This window comes from Megalopta genalis, unplaced genomic scaffold, assembly GCF_051020955.1.
Source record: "Megalopta genalis isolate 19385.01 unplaced genomic scaffold, iyMegGena1_principal scaffold0037, whole genome shotgun sequence".
Classification (NCBI taxonomy): Eukaryota; Metazoa; Arthropoda; class Insecta; order Hymenoptera; family Halictidae; genus Megalopta; species Megalopta genalis.
Window position 1 is genome coordinate 459,458 of NW_027476106.1, and position 10,860 is coordinate 470,317.

Below are 10,860 nucleotides of genomic sequence, written 5' to 3' on the forward strand. Positions count from 1 at the left end.
CAAAATATTGTGTATTTTAAATATTTATTCCTTTTTCTTTCATTCAAAGGACAATTTGTTTTTATTATAAGATAACATTATCCTAAGCATTTTCAAGGGCTTCACACCCTGCTGTACCTAAATTACTCTTTATATAACATTTTTTTTCAATGTCTTCCTCCATCGGTTCACTGATTATTAATCCATAGACAAGTTGCTTTTTTTCTTAAACTGGCTCTCCGTCATTCGATATCACTTATCGCAGTCAATTAATCATTGCTATGTTCGACTTTGTGTTTCTCCTGTTATTACATTTAGTACTGACTTTATACAAATGGGTTTTGAAAGGTTTTTATGGCTTTTTATCGTCGGTGGTGAAATTTCGTGTCAATTACTCGTTTCCATTCTACTAATTCACTCTAATCCCTTTACCAAGTACTTCGTAAACTCATCTCGGAATTCAAGGTGTACAATAAAAACCAGAATTTGCTTCCTTCGAGATACAATCGAATGGAAAGAGGCGAAAAATCGATAAAGAAAAAAAATAAATATTAAAGCTAACACCACTGAAACTCAAGGAATGAAATCTTATATAAAGTGTGCAACGAATATATATATATATATATATTTATATATATATATATATATACACACACACACACACATATACTACTGCGTTAATTGGAAGACACGAAGATATAAATATCGTGCCATGCAATAATTATAACGATGTCAAAGTAGCAGATAATATCAAAGGTGATTGTCAATTGATACACTGATTGTTATGAGACAAAAGATTCTCGATACACTATGCATTGCATAGTGTCTCTACGAAAAGGGGACAACGTAATGCTAACTTTCGGTGTACAATTTCAACAAAAAAAAAGAATAGAACGTTAGTGACTCCGTCCCTTAGTGGAAGTTTTCGTCATTACCATTACACTTAAATTACGTTGTAATAATTACACCAAGGTTCGCTGCTTTTCTGTACAATTGGAGAGGAGTCACTAAAGTGTATACAATGCAATACACGCAAGTCAAGTTCGACATAAAAATATTTTTCGTTTTCTTCTCTTTTTTTTTTTTGACACAGACTTTCTGGAATACTTCTCCTTCTTTCCTTCTAAACTCTTTGTATGAAAGTTTTGTACATTTACCACCGACGATAAATATCACATAACGAGGAAAGTTTACAACTCGTTTACCGACTCGCATAGTGTATTTTAATAAGGGCCCTGCATACGTTAAAGCATGCATCCAAATCTAGCTACATCACAGGCGCCGTGTCTACCTACACTCTCTATCTTATACTATATTCAATGTCATACTTCCTGTTTACCATAAATGAACATTCATCTCTGTTCATCGATGATTCGAGAATAAACTAAAGATTGGTAATTGTGGCAAAAATATTAAAAATATAACAACACAATGGTCGCATACATACGTACACCTTACGCAGCGCAAACGAATGCAGGGCTCGTCAAGGGGCTGCAATCTTAAGTTCAGAAATATACCTCATTCAACACCATGGATACAAACTTTTTCTATTTTTCGCTTTTGTTTGGAAAATGATTATTCAATCACGCTGACAGATCGACTGCTATGATAAATTTTCTTGAATTCTTTGTTTGTCTCTTTTCTTTATAATTTTTTAGTGAGCATTGCAAGATGTTTGCATTTATTAAAATGGTATACGTTTCTATTGTTTGGCAAGGGAAACGTATAATGGAAATATGTAATTTTGTGTGTGTGTGTATGTGTGTGTGTGCGTGCGCACGCGCGCGCGTGTGTTTCTGCTTGTGTGTGGTCGAATATATATATATATATAATATATAATATATTATACATATATATATATATATTTATATAATGGAACTTTTGATGGAACAGTTCTTTGTAATAAGAGCATTTCAATATCAGTCAATATTGGGACAACCAAATTTAGGAGCTTTCTTTACACTGTAATACTTCGGTTGAAGTAAAACATGAATAATTTTTACATATGATGTGCTGCAGTCAAAATACCAATGAATTTGTTAGAATAGGTATATGACAGAACAGTTTTTGCAAGAGCCCCAGGGGCAAATGTGTATCATATGTAACAATTAGTTGATGCCGATTATTGATCAATTTCATTGCGTAGGATATTGTGGCATGGTGTATGCTACCATGGCAGGTTGCTGACCTGGTGGCAATGGTGCAGTTGCGGTCGGTGGTGCGGCAGTCGCTTGTGCAGCTTGCCATGTGCCTCCACCAGGAGTAGGCATTCGCAAATATTGAGTCTGCTGCCCATAATATTGGTTGTAATATTGTGCAGGTTGTAGAAACTGACCCTGCATTTGCGGATATCCCTGTGGATACCAGTATCCCATTTGCTGACCGTATCCGTATGCATATTGTCCTGCTCCAGCTGTTACCTGTTACACAAAATATTCTATATTTTGATAAATTCATTTTTTTAAAAGCAACACAGTGACTCTATATACACTTTTGAATACAAAAATGTAAATGGAATTAAAAGCCATATTTATTAGAATAACCTGTTGTGCTTGATGATTCGCATTAGGACCCACGCTATTCGGATCACCGTTCTCTTTGCCCCAAAAACATTTAACAATGCTACCATTAATTTCTGTATTATGTGTAGATTCTATGGCGTGTGTCGCCGCTTCCTTAGTAGTAAATTTAATGAACGCGTATCCTTTGTCTTTGAATACTCTTATATCTTGTATGGTGCCAAATGGGGAGAATGTTTTGGTTATTAAGTCATCCGTAATACCATTCGTAAAACCTCCGCAATAGACTGTGCAATTGGTTGGACTACTTTGGTTGTATACCTGTTAAAAAGTGATACACAAACAAACAATAAAGAAGTAAAGTGATTTTCATGTATTTACATTGTAAAAAATGAAATAGAAGGTATCAAAAAAATCATAGTCATCCACTTGAAACTGATTCTCTGCATGTTTGCATTGTCATTATGTTTTTATTGTAAGTTCAAAAGTTAAAATTTTGTAACATCCTAAAGATTCTCGGATACTTTAACAAGGCTTACAACATTTAAGCCAGCAATACACGCATGAATTTCTGGAGCAAAGTACTCATGTAGGGTATTCGTGGATCCCCAATAACGAGTGATATTTATTGAAATTAATATAATGTAACGGTATAAGGTAATTAATATAACGTAGATAGAAGGAGGAGATAAGGCTTCTTAACATTGAGGGTCCATTGGACCTAACGTGTGCATTGCCAGGTTAAGTAGCATAAAAAATCTGCTGATAATGGAACCCCTATGAGAAAGGGCATTAATAGTTTCTATCTGTCAACATTAACATATGTTACTACCTCTTGACTTTGTGACCTATTCTCAACGATATTCTATGTTCCATTAACTAGGTCATTCACCATAATGATGATAAGACTCTTTTATCAATATGTCTTTTATAACATTTCAATTTTGTAGTGATAAGAGAAGATAGCTGACAATCTTAAAAATTTTAACCTTTTATTCCAAGAAAAAAAACAGTGGATTTCCAATACGTGACTTCTTGAGAATCTTTTACCTTTTCAATAAGCAGAGCACATTGATATAATAAAAAAGTTCAACAATAATGTTGTAGGATAGTCTTGCTTTAAAAATGTTTATCTAACGCGTAGAGAATTATCCTCGGTATAGATGACGATTACTTTCTCGATACCCTACATAAATATTTATCGATGTAACGGAAACAATCTTTTTACGTATCGACTAGACGTAGAAGCGATTGCAACTAGTTACGCTAACAAATTAGAGAAAGCATTGGCATACCTCTTCGTAGTTAGGTTTACTATTGTTTGAGTGTCGTGGCCTTTCGGACCTTGGTGGGGGTGGTTTTCTGGTGGACCAATTTGTCCTAATGCTTCTCGAACCAAGCCACTGACCATTCATTGACGTTATCGCGGTCTCGGCCTCGGACTTCTTAACGAAAGACACAAAAGCGTACCCTTTGCTTTTCATAGTTTGTGGATCGCGAACAATCCTGCAGTTGCTGATCTCGCCAAACGGCGCGAACGCCTCTTTTAAAGTTTGTGTCTCAATTTCTGGTGATAAATCGCCGACAAATATGTGATGATGATTACTGGTGTCCAACTTCGGCTGATTTCCAGGGCTCGTTGCCCAGTTAACCTTCATTTCCTTATGCAGAAAGGATCGCTTGTTCATGGCGGCTAGCGCCGTGGCCGCGCACTGATGATTCGTGAACTCGACGAACGCATACGGGTCGTTTCCCGGTTCCCGTATAATCTTGCATCCTTTCACGGCACCTATTTGCGAGAAAAGTGCGCACAAAAGTTCCTCCGACACCGTAGCGTCCAAATTACCCACATAGAGCGTTCGGGGATTGCTTTCGTCGCTCATACTCGCTCTTCTCGGCTACCCCCGTCTGTGTGTACTTCCGTATTTAACTAGTTCCTCACCGTTCGTCGGTCTTAATCTTATGGTTAACACGTTCAGCGCGTGGTGCGTGCATTTACCTGGACCCCAGCATCAGAATTCCGATTTTCTCGCCTTTTCCAAAGAGTACACGGACGGTTGAACGCGAAGCTACACCCAGCCTCTACGTCATACTAACATAAAATGGCCGCTCTGCTGCTTCACCACTTTCCCCTTCAATCATCCGCGTAAATGCTCCTGTTGCACTGGTTTTCTCGCAGATTATGCCGCTTCTCGCACCTCCGTTTCGCACTGTTTTACCTACTTACCCTCGCGATTCTTAAATCGACTCGAATAACACAAAACTCGCACGGTTTAAACGTAAAAGAACACGTGTTTTTGTATCATCCGTCGAAGATTTCATAACAGGTAGCGCGAAAACGCTTATGAATCATTGGTCTACGAAATTCACTAGACAAGAAATCACTAAAGGCTGGTTCTCATGAAGCTCGATCACGTTGTGAAAAACTGTCGACGATTTCCTTTTTCTCTTGCTTCCTATTCACTCACTGTAACGATTGTATCGTAAAGATTTATGCTATCCAAAAATTCATTAAGAGATTTTCCATTTGCATCTTCAAGAAATTTGCATTTACCAATAAAAATGATATCTTACGGACCAACAGTCTTTAATTCGGCCTTATCTCTGAAATTATTCATATCGATTGCACACGATATAATGTATGAAAATATCCATTGTGCATTTTAAACAACGCGGATATTACTAACTGTTGCGTAATTGTACGCCACGCTTCGGTTATTGAAACACAACCATTTATTACATAAATAAGAATTCGTACACACATAGATGCATACGTATACTATGCATATCTATAGACAATGGATATCTAATTTAAACTTTCAATATCAAGGGACGAAATAACAACGTTACGTTTCGCATGAATATTAAATAATTATTATTATTATTATCGAAGAAGTATGAATCTTTATGTAATCATCAAACTTCTCTAAAACCGTTGGTCATACAAAAGCTGTCAAACATGATTTCACTTTCAACATAATATATGTATATGTACATATCACACGCACACACACATACGCACACACGCACGCAAAATCGTAAATAACTATGCAGTGCAATTTCTGTCAACAATAGCCCGATAATTAAACTTTATTATATAGTTAAACATGTATACCTAACTTCAATATTACAACAAGAAAACTTAACTTATAAATCGAAATTTTAATGATTATGCGCAGGCGCGTACAATAATTAAAAAAGAAATACTATTCTTTACTGGCGATAAACGTCTCACTTATTTATCGTGCTTCGATATAAGCTGGATTACTTAGAGAAATGGACTTTTTTCATCGCGTTTCATATTGCATTCGAAGCATTGATAAAAACATTTTTATTAATAAAACTCTTCGTCGTACAAACAACCGCCATTAGTTAATTTCATTGTTTAAAATATATCTTATTGCTGGTATTAAAATGTACATCATTTTCAATATCGCTTTGCTAAACAATTTATAAAAGTGAACTGTTCCTCGTTTCGTATTGCACTATATGCATAATTCAGCTAACAACGCCACGTTTAGAATTTTTATCGCATACCAGCTTATATAAGCAACAGTTACGTTTACAAAACCAAATATACAAACTTAAATTGCATATTAATAAAAATTCATTGGTTCGTGGCTATTCAGTCTTCATAAAATATTAAATGTTACATAATACATACTGTATTCTTGAAGAATGTCATGTTTCGATATTTCTTACGGACGTCAATATGCTAAAATTTGCTTGTTATTTACATTTAAAAAAAAAAGAAAGACAGTGTCGGATAACAAAAGACTTTTACGCGATGTATAATACGAATACTTATTAAACGTTTGTGATGAGTCTGAGTATTATAGCTTTATGTGTATCTGTACAAGTTATATACATGTATCCCGTGTAAGAGAAAACAGTGTAGGTTGTAGGTTGTAATACTTTTGTCCGTTACGTTTGGAACTGTGTAACGAGAAGCTTTGTCGCTTTGGCAATGTCGTAAGCGCACGAACGTACTTGCTGCAGACACCGATCCATATGCTCGACGTCGCTGGTGCATCTTTGAAGACCAGAGCACTCCGCTTGAAGTCTGCCGGTATTACCGTTCAACTGTCGTAGAGCGGATTTAATATTCTCTTCGATAGGATTCTGTACAAAGAAATCACAGTGAATTCAGATGATCCTCGACAACAGATTTTTCACTAATCGTGATCTTACTTGAGGAAATATAGCCGTAAGCTCAGCGACTGCGACACGAATTCTTTCTGCACAGGGTACGAAAGCTTCTCGCTGTTTCGGGTCCTGCATAGCCATCCACAACTCCTGAATTCTTCTCGTCACTTGTTCGGTTCTTCGAGTCACCTCTTCGCTAGGAGGAAGACTAGGAGCACCGCATTCCCATAAACTCTGAGTGTTGTTGCGAGACATTGAATCAGGATCTCTTTTAGCCTGCATTTCATTAAACGAGATGAACACTTCCCTCCACGACGGATGTTGAACAGTTTTATGTAAAGACACGACTACCTGACAAATGCTTGTTGACCACGAGTTCGGTTTCCGCAAACCTTCTCTTGTTTCATACATAGAAGCAGGTCGCTGATTGTTTCTGTTAAGAGACGTCTTTATATCCAGCACTGGTTCTAGCTCTGGCTCTTGCTCTCCGCCAACGTGACCATTGATAACACCATCTGCTGTCTCTTTTGCCTACAATCATCTTAGATCAGACTCTGGCTTATAATCAGAGTATAGTGAATAAAATCAACCAGTGGTCTTACATGAATTGTTTGTTTCAATTCGTTGTTCTCGTGAGTCAGTTGTTCTATGGTATTCTGTAAAGCATGCACTTGTTCTCGTAGGTCCCTGACGGTGGATTCGGATAAAGTTAATTGCTTTTTCAAAACTTCTACGACAGACGGAAGACCCTTGGCTAATGGCGCGAAGGCTTCCTACAATAGCATTTCAATGGATTCTGTGAGATTCGATTAACGAGAAGTGAAAACAAACGGTGTTGCAAGTCACGCTGTATGATTGTTACCAAACGGAACACATAAATTAACGTGTTATCGATTTTAGTAAATAAAAGAGTGTGAGACGATGCAAGTATTTAATTATGAAAGAGAATATTTAAGTTTCTCAAATTCTGGCGATGGCTGCACATGCACTAACAGACCTGTGCACTTGCCTAATAGCACTGTCTACAGAAGAGCCAAGTACTTAGCCGATTCCTTATTCTTCTTTTCGTTACTAGTGCCGGTACCTTTAATATGTTACCACACAATTTTATCTATTCCAACAAGTAAGTCGTCATCCATCTTTTCTCATACAATACACTTGTTTATCAAATTGCTGTATGCGAAAAAAATGTTTCCTAGACTCACCTCATTATTCATTTTAAACTGTGATGTTGAATATTCGGGAGCTGCATTATCCGTCGTCGATGTTAATGCGTAATCATCGTCGGATGCGACGCTATCATATAAAGGTTCGTCGTCGGACATCTGCGACCCGTATTTTCCTTGATGTTCTTTTCGAAGTATAGATACAGCTGGATCTAATAATCAGTGTATATATCGATCAAAAAACTACATCTAATAATTTAACGTGACATAATTGACGTGAAATAATTTTATGTGACATTGTTTGACGCACATTTGGACGTTTCACCTACCTTGCAATGACATGTTATTTGAAAGCACGTGCCTTCTGCGAGCCTCGATGAGCAAATCTATAATGAGTGTAGCAAATTCCTTTGGTGTAAATCTTGCTAGCTTCTGTCTACCTTGATTTCTTGTAGACGATAGTTGCGGGTTTACTGGCAGAAACGGTACTGTACATCTTTCTGGTAAAGTTGCAGTAGCAAACCAGACTAGTTAAACGAAAAACTGAATATTAGAGGCCCAATGTTAAAAATGAACAATATCAATATATGATATGGGAAAACATCACATTTTCTATAAGTAGGTCTCTATTGAACTTCGCTAAGCTGAAGCTTTCAGTTGAGCTATCGTTAAAAAACAAGCTTGTGGTTCTACTCACCTCTCCTTAACAACGATGCGATAAAAAAAAAAACATGCATATTAATAAAACAGCAGAGTAACAAGTAGATGTGTAATTACTTGAATTGCGTCTAGAAACAACTACACATAAAATCCAAAAATTTTGGATACTATATAGAATTATTTCTAGATGCTAATCTCTATTCTTTCACGAAAATAGCTGTTCGTATAACACAAGGTTTAACTTACTTTCTTCGTTTTCACGACGGTCGACTTCGTCGTATACATCCATTGCTAGTTCTTCCAGTAAATGGTTCGGTAACTGAATGAGAAAAGTCTATGTATCATACCGATATTTTTCGTGATCAATCATATATACTTACCAACTGTAATCTATTTTTTCCCTCTAAGCTCAAATCATTTTGCTCCAAAGGCAATGAGCATTCTGGAATAATTATATGTTCATCCATACAGTGATTTGGTTTACGTGAACATATATAGTATGTTAATCTGTCTGTTACTTCGTACATACATTCAATTATTCTCTCGGATAAATCTATGTGCCCTGCTATCCTATATGGAAAGTGTTGTATAATTATAATTAAACGATCCTTTTTATATGTATATCCGTATGCTGTACAGTATATGTGGAAATACTTTGCAATTTCTGCTGGCGACTGTCCATTGAAATCAATCATGCTGGGATTCCCACCATTCACAATTAAAAGCTCTATTTGTAAAGCTTGTCCTGCACGAGCGGCTACATGCAGAGGCGTTGTACCCTTTTCCTGTAGAAATAAATATTTCATTAAATAAACTTCTATACTTGGAACAGTAGCATGTCTCTGATTAATTTGTCATTACCTTGTAGAAATAATTTGGATTGGCACCTTGTGCAAGCAATCTCAGAGAAGTTTCTAGGTTGCTCGTGCGAACACTACTATGTAGCTGCCTGCTTAATTCTTCCTCGCTGCAACATTCTTCCTTACTTGGACGCAACACAAATGCTAAATGTTGATGTTTTGCCTTGATAAACTCAGCCTTTAATGGACTGTAAATACGAACATATGGATTCATAGCTAAATTATTTTTTATGTATTTTTAATTATAAAAATAATACTAACTGTAATGGATCCTTAGCTTGTGGTTTCCTTCTACTAATCTTTGAGTTGTTAGGATCTAAAAGGGAATGTTCCCAAATACTGTTTGCTCCATTATCGTTTAACGTATGTACCATCTAGAAAATATATCATCGATTACTATTTAAAACACATCTAAATCTGCAAAGTTTGTTATCATTTACTAACATTTAGTAAATTCGTATGCCATATACTCTTGTGAAGTGATTTTATATGGGATATATGCCGACCAAGGCTGCGATGTATACCACAACAATCGTCGCATAATAAAATTGCTCTGTTTAGGGAAGCCCATCCTGGCTCTAAACAAAATAATTATAAAATGTGTATAACAACAAAACGAAAGATTATAAATAACACGAATGCACGTAATGAATAAACGAGTAAGACCTGGGAGAAACGTAAATACGTAATTAATATTAACCTTTCCTATCAGCTATTTATTTCAGTCAGTTGAGAAACAAATTTTTACTAACGTCTAATCATGCAACGTTGTAAATAATTAGATACAATAAAAAAAAAAATTGAATAATTAGGGTTGTAGTACTAACCGAGAGCTCCGCAGTCAGCACAAATATCCGTGTTAACTCTTTGCTTTGGCCGAGCCATTCTCTTTGCCTTTTAACTGGTCGAGCAGCGCGATAATCTTAATCTAATTAGGAAACGTTTAAAAACTGCGACATAATGGACGAGTCAATTTAAAAATAATACAACGGAGAAAATTGGGGAACAAGGACCCTGTAGCTTAATGTCATCATATACATATACATACATATGTAGTACTCGTTAATAAATCGACCGTGACAGGAACCAACAGCCAACACGAACAATCTCGGGACTCGGAATCGGGATGGTTGTTGCACCATTGATCGAGCATCCTAGAAGACACGCAATCGCATGATGCACTGTCGCCTACACTAATTTAACCGGTTATATTGTACTGCCTGTGTTTTTGTACTACATACATACATACGTATGTATTCGACGTCTCATAATTTTCCAACCATTTTTCACTCACAACCGCAACCACCTCCAACCCCCTTACCGATGTTTTTTTCCTTCAGCGCCCCCTTTGAGTACACTACACTGATTCAGAAAAGTATTTCACGATACCAACACTTGCCATAAAAAAAAAATCAACGTTAACAAACTTTGTCGACATTTTTTGATCTATTTTGAAAAGTAAGAGTTGCATAAAAAATGAATTTGAAATCCCAAGCAAATGTAATTTTATTCTTAAGAACGTAGAATAAT

The 10,860-nt window shown here is 36.3% G+C and overlaps 2 protein-coding genes across 8 annotated transcripts; both read right to left on the reverse strand.

Annotated features, from left to right (window-relative positions):
• Positions 1 to 7: 7 nt before the first annotated feature.
• Rox8 (TIA1 cytotoxic granule associated RNA binding protein Rox8) lies at positions 8 to 4,846 on the reverse strand. The gene is made up of 3 exons (XM_033472240.2): positions 3,794 to 4,846; positions 2,523 to 2,819; positions 8 to 2,399 (listed from the first exon to the last, which is right to left on the reverse strand). Exons 1-3 carry the CDS (start codon positions 4,379 to 4,381, stop codon positions 2,115 to 2,117), a joined length of 1,170 nt encoding a protein of 389 aa, XP_033328131.1. The 5' UTR covers positions 4,382 to 4,846; the 3' UTR covers positions 8 to 2,114.
• Positions 4,847 to 5,349: 503 nt separating this feature from the next.
• On the reverse strand, positions 5,350 to 10,680 carry Git (ARF GTPase-activating protein GIT1). 7 transcript variants are annotated; one of them, XM_076527704.1, is made up of 15 exons: positions 10,576 to 10,680; positions 10,379 to 10,484; positions 10,158 to 10,258; positions 9,775 to 9,908; positions 9,592 to 9,704; positions 9,332 to 9,518; positions 9,125 to 9,255; positions 8,851 to 9,040; positions 8,717 to 8,789; positions 8,140 to 8,337; positions 7,850 to 8,022; positions 7,247 to 7,417; positions 6,996 to 7,175; positions 6,690 to 6,920; positions 5,350 to 6,620 (listed from the first exon to the last, which is right to left on the reverse strand). In XM_076527704.1, exons 3-15 carry the CDS (start codon positions 10,213 to 10,215, stop codon positions 6,423 to 6,425), a joined length of 2,037 nt encoding a protein of 678 aa, XP_076383819.1. In that variant the 5' UTR covers positions 10,216 to 10,258; positions 10,379 to 10,484; positions 10,576 to 10,680; the 3' UTR covers positions 5,350 to 6,422. The 7 variants fall into 7 exon arrangements, with proteins under 7 accessions (XP_076383819.1, XP_076383817.1, XP_076383820.1 ...); XM_076527702.1 differs by having other exon boundaries at positions 10,158 to 10,280; positions 10,572 to 10,672; XM_076527705.1 differs by having other exon boundaries at positions 10,580 to 10,597.
• Between the last annotated feature and the right edge of the window lie 180 nt (positions 10,681 to 10,860).